This window comes from Salvelinus alpinus, chromosome 9 (assembly GCF_045679555.1).
Source record: "Salvelinus alpinus chromosome 9, SLU_Salpinus.1, whole genome shotgun sequence".
In the NCBI taxonomy this organism is placed as follows: Eukaryota; Metazoa; Chordata; class Actinopteri; order Salmoniformes; family Salmonidae; genus Salvelinus; species Salvelinus alpinus.
Genome location: NC_092094.1, coordinates 14,998,081 through 15,018,834, shown reverse-complemented (window position 1 = coordinate 15,018,834; position 20,754 = coordinate 14,998,081). Strand labels below are relative to the sequence as shown.

The following is a 20,754-nucleotide window of genomic DNA, read 5'->3' as shown; positions in this document are numbered from 1 at the left end:
TGAGGGATAGGTTGTTATTCTGGCACCACATGGCCAGGTCTCTCACCTCCTCCCTATAGGCTGTCTCGTTGTTGTCGGTGATCAGGCCTACCACTGTTGTGTCGTCTGCAAACTTAATGATGGTGTTGGAGTCGTGCCTGGCCATGCAGTCGTGGGTGAACAGGGAGTACAGGAGGGGACTGAGCAGGCACCCCTGGGGAGATCCAGTGTTGAGGATCAGTGTGGCAGTTGTTGTAGAAAAAATCTTCGTCCAATCCGAGGTGAGTGATCGTTGTCATGATATCCAGAAGCTCTTTTTTGAATATAATATATATATGAATAACGCAAGAAAAAAACACATAATAGCACAATTGGTTGGGCGCCCGTAAAACTGCTGCCATTTCTTCCGGCACCATTTGAACTATATAGGCCTAGGTCTATATATTATTTTTACCTAAGCCTTTATGTGTTTTACATTTTTCCTAATTGTAGGCTACTAGAGAGGGTGAAAATTATGCTAAGTGGGCATAAACAAAGAACAGCACTGTAGCTGATCAATGTGAAGGTTAACTTTATTATACAACAATTTTTGGTTTGGCTAATCTGGGAACTTGGTGAAATAATGTTCAGAGAATCCATGTTGGCAATTTGGTGAAATTATTCCTTTTCTAAATATTCAATATGATTCCCAAGGATTGATGTAGAGCAAGTGTGAAAATCTAAACGTTTGAATGGCTTTTTCTTCTAAATTGGCAGCATTACTTCCCCATGTTTCCTCTAACGACAGTGTATGATACGCCATTTTGAAGATCTGAGTCTGTACCTTTATCCAATGTAAAACAACACAATTTCAAATTGTAGGACATAAGACTGAAAAGAGACGGTGGGTCACATATGTTGATGTTGGGGTGGTGCTGGAGATGATGAATATGAAGTTGAATAAAACAATACAATCTAACTGGCCTGCGCACATGTGAGATTTGTTTCAGAGTGCCCGAAATCAAGTCAATTGTTAACCGTCTACCCCTTTATCCAAAAAGCCTAGATGGTAGGGCTTGGCAATATAAACGCATGCTAGTTGGTAGAGATAGCTTTGGGCTAAGCCACAAGAGAGGAGAAGAGAGAGCTTGGGAACAAGTGAGAGTTTGAAGCCACATCCAATCCAGGTGATAATTGCCTAGGAGCAGGTAGCAGAGTGTATTGACATTCAACACCCCTGCTCTAGGACTCCTAACGTTCAGCCTTCACTATCCTAGCTACGGCTAAATTACACACCCCTCTCATCCCATGTTGGCTTGACAAATGGCTGGCTTCACTTGTTTTCCACCACTGAGCACTGACATAGGACTCATGCCCAAGCCTAACCGGAGTGGAGAAATGTGCTTGGAGTGTGACTCACATTTTTTACGTCCTTCTCTCATTGACATCTGCATGATGTATGATTTTACAGGGAGGTCGGAGTTGCCTGGCTGCGTATGTATCTCGAGCTGGGATTCGGCCCATGCTGCAGTTTGTTTGTTACCACATAGTTCAATTGGGAGATATTCCTGGGAGCACAGCTAGAGTTGTGGTGTCTCAATTCGTAGAAAGCATAGCTTGGTGTTTGGATGACGATGCAACAATGATTCAAAGTAGTTGAGATTGCAAAATGTCATTCCTGCCCTTGACTACAGTATACTGGCCCAACCTGGCCCCTTCAACCTGGTCCCCTCATACCACCATGGCCACCTAACTATCCCCTAACTAACTGGCTCATTCAAATCCCCCACCTTTTCACCACTGAAACTTTTCCCCCATTGTCTTCTGACACGTTTCGTCACTCTTATGCAACGGTGAAGAAAATCACGCTTTCTGACATAAGACAATGCTCTTCTTGGCATCATTGTTATAGAGGAGAATGCATTCTCAGTCGACTAACCTGGTAAACTGACAGTTAAAAAGTAGATTACTTAGGTCCTTAGTTCTCATCGAGATTATTGAGGTTGAGGTTAGGGTTAGTACAGCAGATGAGTTGGGTGGTTCTTACCTCATCCAGTTTGTTGAGGTGGGCTGACATCAGGCTGACCAGCTGACCTGTGCTGATCTTGTCCAGGACCCGGCTGGACAGCTTCAGAGTCTGAAGTGTCAAAGGTCAGGGGTTAGGACAGACACAAAGGGTTAAAAAGCTGAAGCAGGAGAGGCTGCAGTATGACACTAAGAGGGTGTGGCAGCCACACAGCCCGACCCTCACACAAGAGTCTGGCTACACTGAAGAGGGCAATGTAGATCTTCATGCCTGCCAAGGTGGTGGCATGCCAAAGATGTGCCCATACACACACCCACACCCTGCCCACACAAACACACACACCACCCCCCCCCCCCCAAACCTTCTTATAGATGAGGCTGAAGAGAGCGATGCGTATCTGCATGCCCAGGTGGTGCAGTCCAAAGATGGCTGGCTGCAGGAGCAGGAAGCGAGCAGTGAAGAGAAGACAGAGACCCAGGGCTAGGTAGTAACCCTGCTCCCGCTCAGGGGCATGGATGGGGTCAAACGAGCCGATTATACGACCCAGGAGCTGGGGCTGCACTGTCTTCGACGCCTCCTGTAAGAAAAGAGAAAAAAAAAACATCCAGAGACGTTGATGTAAAGAGTTCAGAATCTATCCTACAAAATACAATTTAGTGGCAGTTTGATATCATTGTCTTAATGATGTACCTTGCTGATACCTCTAGTCTTATTTCCAATCAACTCTGAACTGAACTGATGGGCATTCCTAGAAGGTTCCACGGGGAACACCCCACACCACTAGGTTACGCAAGACCTGCTACTGACGTCAGCTTCCTCTCCGAGCCGGGGACACTGGGATACTCACACTGCAGTGACACATGCATCTTCTCAATACTCTGGTCATGCCACTAATTCACTAGTAAGTAACACACACGTACAGGACAGAACAGGCTAACAGCCAGCCTGGGTTGGGTTGAGGTCAGTTCCATTCCAGTTCCAACTCCCTCCATCAATTTAGGAAGTGAATTTGAACTCCTTGTCAACTCCTCATTGACAATAAATGGGCGCTTTTAATTTTTTTTTTTTTTAATTGGAAATTTCCATTTCCCTCCTGAATTTAAATGGAATTGATCACACACACAACCCTAGCAATGGTATAACACGTCTGCTGTCACAATACATGACATGTTCTCATATGCGAGATATTGTCATGTGCGTATCACAGTATACTTAGGTGCTGGGTGAAATAACACTATAATAAGAACCAAACAGTGACCTACATTTTAAATACAAAGTGATTCATTATCTGGTATCGTACTAATAAAGTATGGAGGCTTTTTTGACAAACGTGGCAAACTCCGGTGCCCACAATGTGTGCAGGCTTTTGCTCCAGCCCAGCTCCAACACACCTGATCAAATAGACTGTTAAACTGCAGCCTCTCCAGGTAACCGTTGGCCAACTGTGCTTTACGCGGAGATGGACTCACCCCAAAGTACAGCAGGATTCCGTAGAACACAAAAGGCCAGAGGAAACAACGGGAGAGTGCCCGCAAGAGCCGAGGCTTCTTCTTGGCCGATGCCACTTCTCGATCCCATTCTCTACACCAAGAACACAGACCAGAGGAGTTAGAAACTGTTAAAAAACACACACATTAGCTAACAGTAAAAGTAGGGGCACATTGTTCAGGGCACTGGTGTATAACCTGGGTGATTTGGTTAATTTATTAAACGGAGTGCAGAGACCTTAACAAACGAGGGAGAACAAGAGGAAAGAGAAAAAGATGACAACATTTATAAGAAAAATGGAGGAGGAAAAAATTTGAAAATGTGTGAGAGAGAGAGAGAGAGAGAGATTGAGAGAGAGAGATAGATAGAGACAGAGTGAGAGATTGAGAAAGAGAGACAGAGAGAGAGAGAGAGAAAGTGAGAGAGAGAGAGAGAGAGAGAGAGAGAGAGAGAGAGAGAGAGAGAGAGAGAGAGAGAGAGAGAGAGAGAGAGAGAGAGAGAGAGAGAGAGAGAGAGAGAGAGAGAGAGAGAGAGAGAGAGAGAGAGAGAGAGAGAGAGAGAGAGAGAAGGGGAAGAGATTGAGAGAGAAAGAGAGACAGAGAAAGAGAGAGAAACAGTGAGAGATTGAGAGAGAAAGCGAGACAGAGAAAGAGAGAGAAACAGTTAGAGATTGACAGTGAACGAGAGACAGAGAAAGAGAGAGAAACAGTGAGAGATTGAGAGATTGAGAGAGAAAGAGAAAGAGAGAGAAACAGTGAGAGATTGAGAGAGAAAGAGAGACAGAGAAAGAGAGAGAACAGTGAGAGATTGAGAGAGAAAGAGAGACAGAGAAAGAGAGAGAAACAGTGAGAGATTGAGAGAGAAAGAGAGACAGAGAAAGAGAGAGAAACAGTGAGAGATTGAGAGAGAAAGCGAGACAGAGAAAGAGAGAGAAACAGTTAGAGATTGACAGTGAACGAGAGACAGAGAAAGAGAGAGAAACAGTGAGAGATTGAGAGATTGAGAGAGAAAGAGAAAGAGAGAGAAACAGTGAGAGATTGAGAGAGAAAGAGAGACAGAGAAAGAGAGAGAAACAGTGAGAGATTGAGAGAGAAAGAGAGACAGAGAAAGAGAGAGAAACAGTGAGAGATTGAGAGAGAAAAAGAGACAGAGAAAGAGAGAGAAACAGTGAGAGATTGAGAGAGAAAGAGAGACAGAGAAAGAGAGAGAAACAGTGAGAGATTGAGAGAGAAAGAGAGACAGAGAAAGAGAGAGAAACAGTGAGAGATTGAGAGAGAAAGAGACAGAGAAAGAGAGAGAAACAGTGAGAGATTGAGAGAGAAAGAGAGACAGAGAAAGAGAGTGTAAGAGAACACGTGTGCGCATCATAGATTGAGGGACCATACCAACCTGTTAATTCAATGTAAAGTTCAAATTCCCATGCAGCTACCAACAGTATTTGGCAGATTTAAAAAATGACCCGGTCATTTATCACTCTCCGGGCATCTGGCCCTTTTAAAGGTCGACTTTAACACCCATTTAGAGGGCTGCTGGCACCCTTTACTGTGACGCTGCCCCTGCCCCCGCCCCATAGGGGCCCCCGCAGCAGGGTCATCATGGGGAAGGGTTGTGTTTGCATTGTTTCGGGGGCGAAAACACGGGCGGCATTTAACGGGTGGCCTAAGATCCTTCCCTTTTTTCTTTCTTCTTTCTACAATCCTCTCAAAGGTGTGACATTTACTTGCTCTTAAATAACGGGGACAGAGCGGAGAGGAGAGGGCACATACAGTGAGGGGAAAGGGAAAGGGGAGAGACTTAGAGAAAGAAAGGGACAGAGGGATTGGAGAGAAAGTGAGATTGAGAGAGATTACACAGATCCACAAAGAATTCGAAAACAAACCCAATTTTGATAAACTCCCATATCTACTGGGTGAAATTCCACAGTGTGCCATCACAGCAGCATGATTTGTGACCTGTTGCCACAAGAAAAGGGCAACCAGTGAAGAACAAACACCATTGTAAATACAACCCATATTTATGCTTATTTATTTCCCCTTGTGTACTTTAAACATTTGTACATTGTTACAACACTGTATATATACATAATATGACATTTGTAATGTCTTTATTGTTTTGAAAAATGTTTACTGTTAATTTTTATTGTTTATTTCATTTTTGTATATTATCTACCTCACTTGCTTTGGCAATGTTAACACATGTTTCCCATGCCAATAAAGCCCATTGAATTGAATTGAGAGGCGGACGTTAGAGAGAGAGAGCCCAGCCTGACTCATCCCGTCTCCAGTGTGTTTGTTTGGGACACGCTAAGGTTTATGTTTGTCTGTCCACTTCCAACGAAAAACCATCCCATATTTAAGGTTGGGGTTGTCTGTCTAGAATTTCCAGTTCCTTAGCTAATCATTGCAATCATTGGATGGGCGGTGGAATGGATGGGGGGTTATTACAGTAAATACACTTAAAGGGCAGTAAGAAACATGAATGATCAACTCTCACAACTCAACAAGACAACAACAAAGAAGGGACCAACAACAATGCCAACAGGAGCACTCAATTTGATATATTGATATAGCATGAGGCTAATCCTCTATCAAAATATTTTGTGTTCTATATCATTCATATGGCTGGAATCAAATTAATAACTATAAGACATAAGTAAAAATAGGTTCTCTAAGTAGGCTACTTGTGTGTAATCCAATTAGTTTCTAATTTTGTATTTAGTAACTTCCAATGCCGCACACATCTGTGATTCTGATTTAGATTAAGAATAATAGTTATAAAATGGTTATATCAATTTAATATGAGTCCACCGTGCCTTACATTTTCATAAAGTGAGGCACTTTGGCTGATACAAACCTTTCTAGTCGTTCAGAAAGATTGTCTGCGAGATCAAAATATGGTGCTTTATAAACATCTGTCAACTCCAACTTCTTTCTGAAGCCCTTCCTCAACAGTGGAGATGTCCACCTGCAAAACAACCAAATGGGTATAGGAGGTTAGGTTGGTAATGAACTCCTATCACATTTCTCCACTCACACAAGCGAACACATTATCCCACTGAGCACAGACATCATTTCAAAGTCCTGTTTAAATTTACATTTGATGGAGTTATCAATTCATTATAATTCAACATTACTTTTTTTTTTTTAAATGTCGCCATGTCATTGGATTTAGGTTAACAGTTGGATGAAAAAAATACAATATTCCCTCATGTTAAGGACTTTTTGCAAATCCAATCAGTTTTCCACGTTGATTTAACCTTATTTTAAAATGACATGTAAACAACGTTGATTCAACCAGTTTTTGCAGTGGGAAACTCACAACAAGTGAGTAGCTATACAGCGTGTATAGAATATAGAATATAGCCTACTTCTGAGGTACCTACATAGATCAATGTCCTCCGAAGTTGACCACAGATAAATGTATAAATTAATTAAACAAACGCCCAGTCATATCTATAGGGTGACAAAATCAAACAGCAAGCAAATAGCAGAGTGTATGTAGCTGGAGAATTAGGCCTACTACATCTTAGATAGCTATATAGATAGTTAAAAGATAGCTGAATATCTATTTGTTTAAAAAATATATAGGCAATCCTGAGTAGACTATGTGCATTATAATGAGTTTTGGGATGACATGGGCTTTTCTAATGTCAGGAAGCGTGTGGTGAGTAGGCCTATTGTAGGCTACAAGATCACAATGTAGAAGTCTTTTACGCGCCTGAAAAATGACGAAAGATGTTTAGTATCAATTACACATTTCATACAAAGATAATCATTATGAAAGTTGGAGGACAATCGACACGTGACGCACTGGAGCGCAAAGGGGCTGCTGGAATTTCCTCTCAGAGCAAAACAGGACACAGAAACTGTCTATGGTGCATAGTTGCCCTAAAAGTGACCATTGAAACATCTATAAAATAATAAGTAAGATTCATGGGACCTGCCTTGACCTGACCTGGTCCCCTTTCAACAACAGTGCGCTCTCCAAATCTGGCAACCACGTCTAGAAAATCATTCCATGGTTCATTTACGCGTCAAATCAGCCGGCACATAGATGAAGAAAACATATCATTCCTTACCAGAAGAAATATTTGGAGAGGAAGTTTGCATCTTCCACGGGTGACTTCTGCATCCTAAGAGCACCGCCAGTTTGATTTCACTGCACCTGTGTCGCTGTGTCACTCACATTTGTGTCCCTATGCTTCCCTTTTTCTCGAGGATAACCCAGGGCTTGTGCTTTTCTGACTGTCCCACCTTGTGCCGATTGTAGCCTAAATGCGCAGATCAGAGGTGATGTCACTGTTGTGAAATTGTCTCTTCCCAACCCGGAGCTGCGACCACTATCCAACCCACTATCGCACTATCCGACTTCTCAGATCAGCATTCACTGTTCTCACACACTGCGGAGCGCACAACACGGACCGCAGCAAATGGGCTGTCTTGTCCTTTCCTTGATCCTAACAATGAGAACACGGTGGTTAGCAAGAGAATCATTTATGGTCTCGCCAAAGATCCCGAGCGCGTCATTTCCATACTGACAGGCCTCTGCAAAAAATGACACGGGTTGCATATTGTGGCACCCCAATTTGCAGAGACATAAACTACTACACGGCGTACCACTTTTAGCAGGCAGGTTTCAGAGAAATCACCTCTTCTGCAATTATGTGACCTATTATTTGAATCAATGGGAGGATATGTGATATCATACATTTTATAGAATGAATGTGGCCCTTCAGAAAACCCAGTTATATCACCTGAGGCTCCAAGCGATGAAAACATTAGTCTAAAAAGATTAGATGATAGAGTTAGTCTGGAGAATATTCAAGACAAAGTAGGTTCAATCTTTTTTGTGGGTCATTCCACGAAATTAATTTTAAATGCATGTTATATTAAACTAAGTGCCCTTTAATATAGACCATATGGAAAATTCAATAAATCTGATTTTTAACCCTCTACTGCACATCGGCACCAGGAAACATTTTATCCCCTCACACTACCCATATATATTTGTTAAAATTCCTACACATGACAATATGTGATGACAATATGTGATGACATGTCTGTAAACAATCTAATGAGGTCCAGAAGTCTGTATGGTGTCTCAATTGGGGGAGGGACCAAGAAGGTCCCTCCCCCAATTGAGACACCATACCGACTGAAAGAATCAGGAACCAATAGCGACCTGAGTGCATTGTGTGAGTGAAAAGTACAGTAACGTTACATGTAATTATTTTGCATGTTTCAAGAGATAAATTGACAAAAAAAAGTAATAGTGTAATAACCTCTAAAGAAGCATATTTTATAGTTTTTTTTATATATATTTTGTTTTTATATACAGTACCAGTCAAAAGTTTGGACACGCCTACTCATTCAAGGGTTTTTCTTTATTTCACTATTTTCTACATTGTAGAATAATAGTGTAAACATCAAAACTATGAAAGAACACATATGGAATTCTGTAGTAACCAAAAAAGTGTGAAACAAATCAAAATATATTTGAGATTTTATATTCATTAAAGTAGCTTTTCCAACAGTCTTGAAGGAGTTCCCACATATGCTGTGCACTTGTTGGCTGCTTTTCCTTCACTCTGCGGTCCAACTCATCCCAAACCATCTCAATTGGGTTGAGGTCAGGTGATTGTGAAGGCCAGGTCATCTGCTGCAGCACTCCATCACTCTCCTTCTTGGTCAAATAGCCCTTACACAGCCTGGAGGTGAGTTGGGTCATTGTCCTGTTGAAAAACAAATGAACGTCCCACTCAGCGCAAACCAGATGGGATGGCGTATCGCTGCAGAATTCTGTGGGAGCCATGCTGGTTAAGTGTGCCTTGAATTCTAAATAAATCACAGACAGTGTCTCCAGCAAAGCACCCCCACAACATCACACTTCCTCCTCCATGCTTCACATGCGGAGATCATCCGTTCACCGTCCACCTACTCTGCGTCTCACAAAGACACGGTGGTTGGAACAAAAAATCTCACATTTGGACTCATCCGACCAAAGGACAGATTTCTACCGGTCTTATGTCCATTGCTCATGTTTCTTGGCCTAAGCAAGTCTCTTCTTATTATTGGTGTCCTTTAGTAGTGGTTTCTTTGCAGCAATTCGAGCATGAAGGCCTGATTCACGCAGTCTCCTCTGAACAGTTGATGTTGAGATGTGTCTGTTACTTGAACTCTGTGAAGCATTTATTTGGGCTGCAATGTCTGAGGCTAGTAACTCTAACTCGCCTCCCTACCACTGAGGAAGTACAGTTCCCGCTCAGCCCAGTCAAAACTGTTCGCTGCTCTGGCCCCCCAATGGTGGAACAAACTCCCTCACGACGCCAGGACAGCGGAGTCAATCACCACCTTCCGGAGACACCTGAAACCCCACCTCTTTAAGGAATACCTAGGATAGGATAAAGTAATCCTTCTCACTCCCCCCCCTTAAAAGATTTAGATGCACTATTGTAAAGTGGCCGTTCCACTGGATGTCATAAGGTGAATGCACCAATTTGTAAGTCGCTCTGGATAAGAGCGTCTGCTAAATGACTTAAATGTAAATGTTAAATGTAATGAACTTATCCTCCGCAGCAGAGGTAACTCTGGGTATTCCTTTCCTGTGGCGGACCTCATGAGAGCCAGTTTCATCATAGTCCTTGATGGTTAATGCGACTGCACTTGAAGAAACTTTCAAAGTTCTGGAGATTTATCAGATTGACTGACCTTCATGTCTTAAAGTAATGATGGACTGTCGTTTCTCTTTGCTTATTTGAGCTGTTCTTGCCATAATATGGACTTGTTCTTTCACCAAATAGCCCTATCTTCTGTATACCACCCCTACCTTGTCACAACACAACTGATTGGCTCAAACACATTAAGAAGGAAAGGAATTCAACAAATTAACTTTTAACAAGGCACACCTGTTAATTGAAATGCATTTCAGGTGACTACCTCATGAAGCTGGTTGAGAGAATGCCAAGAGTGTGCAAAGCTGTCATCAAGGCAAAGGGTGGCTACTTTGAAGAATCTCAAATATAAAATATATTTTTTACTTTTTTAGTTACTACATGATATGTAGATATGTACATCGATATATGTGTTATTTCATAGTTTTGATGTCTTCACTATTATTCTACAATAGAGAACATAGAAAAAATAAAGAAAAACCCTTGAATTAGTAGGCGTGTCCAAACTTTTGACTGGTACTGTATATTTCAAAAAAATAATATTATTTTTGTTAAGAGAGGCTACTTTTTTTGTTGCCTCAGGGAAATGTTGTTTAGTAGACAACTTTTCAGGGCAATATAATGCTCAATGAATGACATATAATTTGATGTAAAATGATGGCCTTGGTCAATGGTACGCCAACATATCCACTGACATTCCCAGCCTTCACAGGCAATGAACACAGGGACATTCTATGGGCGAAAGGAGCCTAATCGAGCATACCCTCTGATTGTGAGGACAGTGGGCTTGAGGACAGTGACAGTGCGGGAAGAATGGGCCCCAGAATCAGGTTTGAGAGACGGTCAAATTTTTGTTTATGCCCAACTTGTATTGAACATTTTTATTTGTTATTATTGATACATTATCAGAAAGCCAAAATCTTCCAAAAAGGAGGAGATGCAATATCTTTTAAAATGATGAAACTAAATGTGTGCAGTAAAAGGAACTAAAAAGGCTTCTCGTATGGCCAGTAGGAGGCACTCTTTCCTCTGGTCTAAAAAAAAATGCCCCGGTGATTGGGGACATTGCCCTGTGTAGGGTGCCGTCTTTCAGATGGGACGTTAAACAGATGTCTTGACTCTCTGTGGTCACTAAAGATCCCATGGCACTTATCAGAAGAGTAGGGGTGTTAACCACGGTGTCCTGGCTAAATTCCCAATCTGGCCCTAGTACCAGTCTGGCCCTCGTACCAATCTGGCCCTCGTACCAAACTGGCCCTCGTACCAATCTGGCCCTCATCCTCTCCCCTATAACTATTCCCCAGGTCATTGCTGTAAATGAGAATGTGTTCTCAGTCAACTTACCTGGTAAAATAAGGGTACAATTTTGGGGGGAATTATGTGTAGAGAATCATTATACAATTTAAAATGCTGAGAGATATATTTTCATTAACCAAAAATATTGTATTTTCAGCTGTTTGAGGCTGGTGTACAAAACCGAAAGTAAAGCAAAAACTAAACTTAGGAATGGGAAGCATATAAATAGCGCACATAGAACAGATCTACCGCTTCTTAGACATGCTTTCAATGAGAGTGACAGATCTATAACTCACTTTTCTATGTGAATTGGTGGGGTCTCACCCAAGAAGTTACATATTGAAGCTTTAAGATGGGAAAACATGTTTTTTATTAAGTTGAACATGTGCTCTTCATGACAGAACGTTCAAATTTGGTGAAAACAAACGTCCTTTTTCAACAAGTTACACTACACAAAAAGGATTCACTCTGTGGAACAACTCTTCTACACTTTGAAATAACAAGAAAAAAATAAATAGTGTGGGCTACATCCAATGGCTTTAGAATAAAATAGGCTACTTAATGCACAATACTGTATTATATTTTAATAACCTGAGTGTATTTACTCACAAAACGTTAGAGTAGAGATAGGAAACAAGTAGAGATAGAGATAGGAAACAAATGATTCAACAATGTCATTCACAAATTGCTGTAGAATGATCAGATCACACCATGTCAGACATCAAAAGGCATAGTACCAACAATTCAAGGCATAGTACCAACAATTCTTACAATCGTATTCTGAGATTACTGGAGCAAAAACAAACACGGCTCTGCTGAGAGAACTTGAAACTTTCTATCAGCTTAATCACAACTTAATCAGTACAGTTTTAGGGAGGACGAAAAAGTCAAGACATTCCATTATGGAACACAGATAAAAAGTGAAAGCCAGCCTTAACTTCCTTTGTAGCCTTTAAAAAGCATGCTAGTGGGCTACAAACAGTGTTCTCTCACATCTTGACCCATCATCATAATCAGTACACTCTTAGAAAAAAAGGTGCTACAACCCAAAAGGGTTTTTCGGTAGTCCCCATAGGATAACCCTTTTTTGGTTTCAGGTATCACACATTTGGTTCCATGTAGAACCCTTTCCAGAGAGTTTTTATTTTATTTAAATTTTTTAATTTAACTAGGCAATGTCATTGAAAATGACTTGCCTAGTTAAATAAAGGTTAAATAAAAATTCTAATAAAAAGTCAGCTAAGAACAAATTCTTATTTACAATGATGGCCCACCCCGACCAAACCCTAACCCAGACGACACTGGGCCAATTGTGCACCGCCCTATGGGACTCCCAATCACGGCCGGTTGTGATACAGCCTGGAATTGAACCAGGGTCTGTAGTGATGCCCCTAGCACTGCGATATAGTGCCTTCGACCGCTGCGCCACTCGGGAGCCCATGAAGAGTTGCGGTTCTACATGGATCCCAAAAGGGGGCTCCTATAGGGACAGCCGAAGATCACTTTTCAAAGAGTGTAGGACACATCAGGTATTCTCTCGTGCCGGGTTACAAACAGTGTTTCTCAGTTCACCATCAGGTGAGACCATGCAAAATCCCTATTCTCCAAACAGCTACCATGGTCAGGGCCGTAACCAAGATTGGAGTTTTAGTGAGGTCTGGAAGGAGGGGTGTTTCTGAAAGTTGTGGCTGTTTCTGAAAGTTGATGCTCATTTACTGCATTTATTTATGTAACAGTATAACTTTACATCCGTCCCCTCGGGCGCGAACCAGGGACCCTCTGCACACATCAACAACAGTCACCCACGAAGCATCGTTACCCATCGCTCCACAAATGCTGCGGCCCTTGCAGAGCAAGGGGAACCACTACTTCAAGGTCTCAAAGCGAGTGACGTAACCGATTGAAACGCTATTAGCGCGCACCACCGCTAACTAGCTAGCCATTTCACATCCGTTACACTTACAATTAAAAAACTTTAATATGCTATTTGGAGAAGAGCCAAAACAAGCTAAAATGACCCCAGCCATTATCACCTTAGCTGCTGAAGGTCTACAAAAACATAGCCTATTAGTTATACAATTGTAATGTTATACCACTGAAAGGGAGAAATATTAGAAATGATTCACACTGACACGTAGCATCAGAGACGAAACAGAAACCTATGACATTTTTTTTACTGTATTGTTTGCATTTTAATGTCGGCCTATATGGAAGATAGGCCATGTGGAAATGTTCATATATGAAACATATCTTATTTTTTTACGTTCCTAACTTGTTTGATAAGATTAGTACAGATTTCCTCAGGGGACCCCACAAGGGGCTCCGACCCCACTTTTGGGAACCACTGTACTAACCTCTCTGCTTGCTTCCTCTGCTTTACCAGCCTTCCTCAGCCACACCACTGATCACCCGTGAGCACCACGCCACTGTCTGTCCCAGTAGCATATGAGAAGTTAGTAATGTATTTCTTACTCCGTTTAACGTTAGTTCTCCTTCATCCTAGCTGGCTAAGTAATACTTGCCAGAAACCGTCAACATTACTGCAATAGAAGTCTCTGGTGGCAGCTATAAGCGACTATTTACATTACCAGTTGTGCACTCCTTCTCCGAGAGTCAGTTTTTGTTTGTATTGGGATGTGTGTAGAGTCGCGGGACAGTTTTTCCCGGTATCTCGCAAACACACTGTCTGCAGGGTTTCTAGTTGCTCAATTGAGCGGGCTCCGAGCTGGGGTAGTTCGTTTCACCCCAGTCCCTCGGCCTGTGCGGTGGGAGGGCATAGTTAAACGTTTGAGAGAGTGGTGAATGTACTGCTACAAAGGCAAACTTTTGCTTCGCAAGTCCCAACTTTACATATTCGTTATACTTCTTCTTATTCCCGACTTTAAATTCTTGTCATACTTTTTATTAGGTGGGACTCGCAAAGCAAAACTTTAATCGTCATACCTCTTTTTCTTATTCTTCTTCTTCTGCATGCTACTCCTCTTACACCGTTTAAACTAGAAACGCCATTCAAACTTTTAAAATATGCAGACTGGTCTGGAATAATGTGCTTGCATACAACTTTTTAAAATATTATTAATACTTTTTAAACTAGACATTTTTGTGTCTTTCTTTTTGTCCATCTTCATTCAACATTTCAACATTCTAAAGCTCCTCATTGTGACATCACTACTTCCTAATTCCATTCACTGTAAATGCAACTTTTGACACAAATCAGCTACTTTGACCACTTTGCGAAACACTTACACAAAAAGTTAGAGGGTATGACATCTTCCTCTACTTCTCTGCTATTCAAATCTGAAACAATAACACAATTATTTGGTACCAATCAAACGTTACAGCTGTTTAAGTGACCGCATCAACAACATTTTCTTCAACTTTTTATGAACAACTGACATTTTGACCACTTTCCGAATAAGTTAGAGAAAAAGTTAGAGGGTATGCCATCTGTCTACTCTGCAATTCGAATCTGTCTGCGGAACAAACATTTCCGCAATGGATCTAACGATACAGCTGTTTTTGTAGGAGTTTAGAGTGACGGGGGAAAAAAGAAGCTAACATCAGCTAACAGGTTTCTTATGTCTCAATAAAACCCATTTTTTTGTAAAATGTAACCTTTATTTAACTAGGCAAGTCAGTTAAGAACAAATTCTTATTTACAATGACGGCCACTTCATCATTGATCAGCTCAAGCGGAGCTGTTGCTATAGATACTATGGTTGCTATGGATACTCATACAACTTAGAGTAAACGCTTACAGCTGTTTGTCAGAGTTTAGAGTGACAAAAAGCAGCTAGCTAACGTCAGCTAACAGCTCTTTCATATCGCATCATTGAGCAGCCCAAACGGGAGCCGTTGCTATGGATACCAATGCATTACAATGGCAAAAAAAAGGGCCACTGACTAGAATGGTAATACAATTCTAGACCTACCTCCTTTTTTAACGCTTAAGCTATAGTATACCACAGTATGAGTCACAATACCCATAAAACCTAGAGGTCAAACACGGAAATTGTTCCAACTGTTTTTCCACCATTCATTTTTCCATAGGAGATTTTAGAACCACTTCATAAAAGGTCTGTGTTTCATATAGGCTTACCCTGGCGTGATGTTTTGATGACCGTGTAAATCTCTCTCGGACAAGGTCACTTTTATCAATATATTCACCTGCATTTACCCCATCTAAATGAAATGCTAATTAGCCGCTAATGTGACTATCATACAGAACTACACATCCTGTCGCAAGCTTTGACTTAGTCACTCAAGGCAGTGTTTCAAGGGTTGGATAAACCTCCATTTCTCCATTCAAACTCACGTCAACAAGTAGCAAGTAACCTACCAAGTCAAGCCAAATAGAATAACAAGTAAATAATAGCCTTTTTGTAGTTTCTCGATTACATAATTGATATCGTGTATTTATCATGTTGATTGTTGTTCAGCATTTTTCAAATAACCTACAGTAGCATTTTTTTAAACTAGATTTTTGAAAATTACCCTGGCCTTTATAGCTAGCTAGCTAACCTTAGGTATCTCTGTTGATAGAAGCAAGGATGGTTCTGTGCTATGTACCCGATTGTAACCACTACTCCGATAAGCACACGTGCATTTTATCGTTTTCCAACCTGTAATTAAGAGCCGTCGCTGGAGCCGTGTGATAAGCTAAGCCGTTTGCTAGCTGCTAACAAACTATTTGGGGTAATACGTCAAAGATCTGTGGTTAGCTAAGTGCTTATGAAAATGAACTAGATAACCACTGACTGTAGTTACGTGTATAACACCGGTTATCCTTCTTACAAGTAAAAAGAAAACCAGCATAGGCTAGCAAAATTACTGTTGTGACCTTTTATTATTGACAAGCCAGCTAGTTAACCTTAGCTCACAGTTCTTGTAGTCATACTTTTTGATGTAGTGATATACTAGCTAACGTTAGCACGGCACCATGGCAAGGATCGTTAACTAGCATGTCACCACGTAGTAAAGTCTGACTACATGAAAGGTGAGCTAATGTTAACTAGCTAGCTAGCTAAATATCGCCTGGTGGGCTAGCTAGTTAGGCACCTTGGTTGGCTAGCTACATTAGTATGTTGAAGCACCTTTGGCAGCGATTACAGCCTTGAGTCTTCTTGGGTATGACGCTACAAGCTTGGCACACTTGTATTTGGGGAGTTTCTCCCATTCTTCTCTGCAGATCCTCTCAAGCTCTGTCAGGATGGATGGGGAGCATTTCTGTACAGCTATTTTTAGGTATCTTCAGATATGTTAGATAGGTTCAAGTCCGGGCTCAAGGACATTCAGATACCTGTCCCGAAGCCACTCCTGCGGCTGTGTGCTTAGGGTCGTTGTCCTGTTGAGGTGAACCTTCGCCCCAGTCTGAGCGCTCTTGGTTTCATCAGACCAGATAACCTTGTTTGTCATGGTCTGAGAGTCCTTTAGGTGCCTTTTTGCAAACCCCAAGCGGGCTATCATGTGCCTTTTACTGAGGAGTGGCTTTTGTCTGGCCACACTACCATAAAGGCCTGATTGGTGGAGTGCCTCAGAGATGGTTGTCCTTCTGGAAGGTTCTCTCATCAACATAGAAGAACTCTGAAGCTCTGTCAGAGTGACCATCGGGTTCTTGGTCACCTCCCTGACCAAGGCCGTTCTCCCCGATTGCTCAGTTAGCCATGCGGCCAGCTCAAGGAAGAGTCTTGATGCATCGAAACTTCTTCCATTTAAGAATGATGGAGGCCACTGTGTTCTTTTTTGACCTTCCAAGCTGCAGAAATGTTTTGGTACCCAACCCCCAGATCTGTACCTCGCCACAATCCTGTCTTAGAGGTCTACGGACAATTCCTTCGACGTCATGGCTTGGTTTTTGCTCTGACATGCACTGTCAACTGTGGGACCTTATATAGACAGGTGTGTGCCTTTCCAAATCATGTCCAATCAATTGAATTTACCACATGTGGACTCCAATCAAGTTGTAGAAAAATCTCAAGGATGATCAATAGAAACAGGATGCATCTGAGCTCAATTTGGAGTCTCATAGCAAATACATATAAATAAGGTATTTCTGTTTTTAATTTTTTATAAATTTGCAAAAATTTCTATAAACCAATTTTCATTATGTCATTATGGGGTATTGTGTGTAGATTGATGGGGGAAAAGTTTTATTTAATCAATTTTAGAATAAGGCTGTAACGTAACAAAATGTGGAAAAAGGGAAGGGGTCTGAATACTTTCCGAATGCATTGTATATCTGCACAGTATGTTTGTGTATGGTTCTCATGATTTAGGATTGGGTGTTGAGGGACTACTTGTCACGTTGTCCAAGGTGTGTTTGTGTTATGATAAACAATGCATTCTCTGTCCAGATAAAGATGGTGATACAGCATTGAAAAAGACCCACCACATCCCTCAGGCCATCCGGTGCATGGACATCTTGTGCCAGTGTGGTCCAAGCACGAGAGTCAGTTGTAGAGGCTACAGCCGATCGAGCTTGTGGACGGACAGGTCAGTAACTCATCAAATGTGATACAATATTGTGTAAAACATTGAATTTATAAATTGACTTTTGTCTCCCCTTTTTCCTATGTTTTCCCCCATGTTTTAGACATGAGGCATGACATGCAGAACATCTTCAGGCTCCCCCCATGAGAAGCAGTGCATGATGTTCAACGCCACCCTTCTTAAGGAGATCTGGTGGAAGTAATGGCTCTCCCATTCTTAGATGTATTCTCTCTCTCTCTCTTGCTCTCTGTCTAGTTAAGCAGTCCAGATGATTTTCGTAGGGTGTGTCCTATCCAACTCTACTTACTTCTTATTTGGACTCCAATGGAAACATTGAAGTTTCAGGCATCTCCACCATGGCACAATTACAGAATGTTCTCACTGAGGTGCATCTTGTGGGCTAAATGTTTTTCCCATACAAACCACAGAAACGGTTTTGTTCCGAATGCATCTGTGGTACAGTACAGACAATCTGACAACCACTGTTGATCCTCTTTAGTAATCTCGCGACTCAGACGGTTAACTTTCCTCTTGAGAATTATAATCAGAAATACAGTCGTAGAGCTCACCGCAAGACTTCACCTCCTTCGGGGCAAATAGTACCCTAGACTGTACTGGTCATCTAGGTGAGCATCTCAGATAAATCCTCCATCCCATGTTTTTCAGCTCAGCATTCTGAGGGAAACATTTGCCAGAAGCGGTGACCTCCGTGTTCTAAGAAAATGGAGTGCTTCAACTCGTTGTCCAGTGAGTGAGGCTTGCCTCCATAGTCTTTAGTTTGTAGTCTAGTTGTGGTTCTTGTTATTCCCACCAGGTGTTTCTTCAGGCTGTTGGGGACTGGCTCAACATTTTCCCCACACAAATCACAAAGACAGTTTGAACATGACTAGTTAAATGACTGACCGACTTGACTGATGTAGAAGTTGCTACTCCAAGTTAGATGGATCTGCAGAAGTAAACCTACTCAGTGTACCGTTCGATGTACTCCTTCAAGCTACTCCTGGGAGTTGCAACTAATGCAGTTTTAACATACTGCAGCGATCTGTATACAGGATCTGTGTCAGACAACACTAAAAACAACAACCATACAGAAATACACAAGATAAATAATGGGATCAGTACTTTCCTATACTTTTCATATGAGGACTAGTGCAGTTTTTCTATTAACTTTTAATGATCACTTTGGATTTTATCACTTGACTTATCAATTACAATGGGAAGGATCATTCATACAAATTAAGACTGTGAATGCATATAGCTCTGACAGTGGTTCCCGACCTGAGGTACTAGGACCCCTGAAGGTTCTTGGCCTACCCACAGGGGGTACTTGAGAAGACTCATGAGACCATAAGCCTAATGGTAAAATGCACATGGGGGTACTTTAAGGGTACTCCGGGCAGAGAGAAATTCAGTTGGTGATACAGTAGCCGAAAAAGGTTGGGAACTACTGCTCTATGACAGACCACTCCTAAAAAGTACATTTGAAGATTTGTCTCTGGATGTCTAAACAATAAATATGTTAATAGATTTTTTGATTCATTCTCATCAATGACAACATTCTAGAACTGAGTTATCACTCATCTAAGTCTGGTATCCACACTGTATTGCTAAGATGCTCAAACTTTTCTTAATAGCTACACTCACCGACACAGGATAAATTTTATCCCTCATGCTGGCCCTGACCAAACCGGTATGTTGCCCTTCATCATAGCTGCACTTCTCCACATGGCCAGACTTACAGTAGTCTTTCCACCTTTTAATGCTCAAGCTCATCCTTCAAAAATGCCATAAGGTCTGAAATGGAGACCCAAGTCAATATGCTGTACAAACAATTATATAGGCTAAGTAAAAACATATATATTTTTGTATCTACTGCTCTGCTAACTAGCTAGCTAAAGTGTAGTCAGTGGGTAGCTAAGACAGAGAGAAAGGGGACTGAAGAAGTTCAACACATTTAATTCAATTCATTTTAATACAGCACATGGATTCCTTATTGATTGGGCACAGAAGGTAGCTGACAGGGTCGGCTAGAGATGACGTGCAGTGGCTTCCTGCAGGAATTTGTAGTCTTGCATGAGGTCTTCTCTGTTGCTAATTATCCTTTAACAATTTTGAGAGTAAATTGAGGCCAATATATTGATCAAACTCACCTTGTCCGAGAGAGAAATTACACGGTTTATCAAAACGTCACGCCAAGGTAAGCCTACACCAAACACATACTTAATTTTAAGTGTTTCTAAAATCTCATATGGGAAAAATGAATGGTGGAAAAACGACTGGTATTACACTGTGGGGCTCAATTAACTCCAAACCAACGCTGAGATGTTTAGACTCACCCTACTTAGATTGCGTGTCAAAACATTTTTGATACTATATTTACTTAACAGAAATATAAACACAACATGCAACAATTTTAAAGATTTTACTGTGTTACAACTCATATAAGGAAATTAGTCAATTGAAATAAATAAACGAGGCCCTAATCTATGAATTTCACATGACTGGGAATACAGATATGCATCTGTTTGTCACAGATACCTTAAAGAAAAAGTAGGGGCCTGGATCAGAAAACAGTATTAGCAACAGAGAAGACCTCATGCAAGACTATAAGCCTCATTTAGCACGACACATCTCCTTTGCATAGAGAAGGACTGCAAAATTCTCCAAAATAACGTTGAAGAGGCTTATGGTAGAGAAATTAACATTAAATTATCTAGAAACAGCTCTGGTGGACATTCCTGCAGTCAGCATGCCAATTTCACACTCCCTCAAAACTTCAGTCATCTATGGCATTGTTGTGTGACAAAACTGCATATTTTAGAGTGGC

The 20,754-nt window shown here is 41.4% G+C and overlaps 1 protein-coding gene and 1 long non-coding RNA gene across 2 annotated transcripts in view; one reads left to right on the top strand and one right to left on the bottom strand.

Annotated features, from left to right (window-relative positions):
* LOC139584368 (cystic fibrosis transmembrane conductance regulator-like) overlaps positions 1 to 7,918 on the bottom strand; it is a 59,618-nt gene extending 51,700 nt beyond the window's left edge. Inside the window, exons 1-5 of the mRNA XM_071416103.1 lie at positions 7,551 to 7,918; positions 6,326 to 6,436; positions 3,454 to 3,565; positions 2,346 to 2,561; positions 2,006 to 2,095 (exon numbers count right to left, since the gene is read on the bottom strand). Of these exons, the coding sequence (XP_071272204.1) occupies positions 2,006 to 2,095; positions 2,346 to 2,561; positions 3,454 to 3,565; positions 6,326 to 6,436; positions 7,551 to 7,603 (582 nt within the window). The 5' untranslated portion in view covers positions 7,604 to 7,918. The remainder of the gene's footprint in view (positions 1 to 2,005; positions 2,096 to 2,345; positions 2,562 to 3,453; positions 3,566 to 6,325; positions 6,437 to 7,550) is intronic.
* A 5,881-nt stretch (positions 7,919 to 13,799) lies between these two features.
* Positions 13,800 to 19,449, top strand: LOC139584023 (uncharacterized). The gene is made up of 3 exons (XR_011676663.1): positions 13,800 to 13,890; positions 17,792 to 17,930; positions 18,031 to 19,449. It is a non-coding gene; the product is annotated as an uncharacterized lncRNA (long non-coding RNA).
* Positions 19,450 to 20,754: the final 1,305 nt, after the last annotated feature.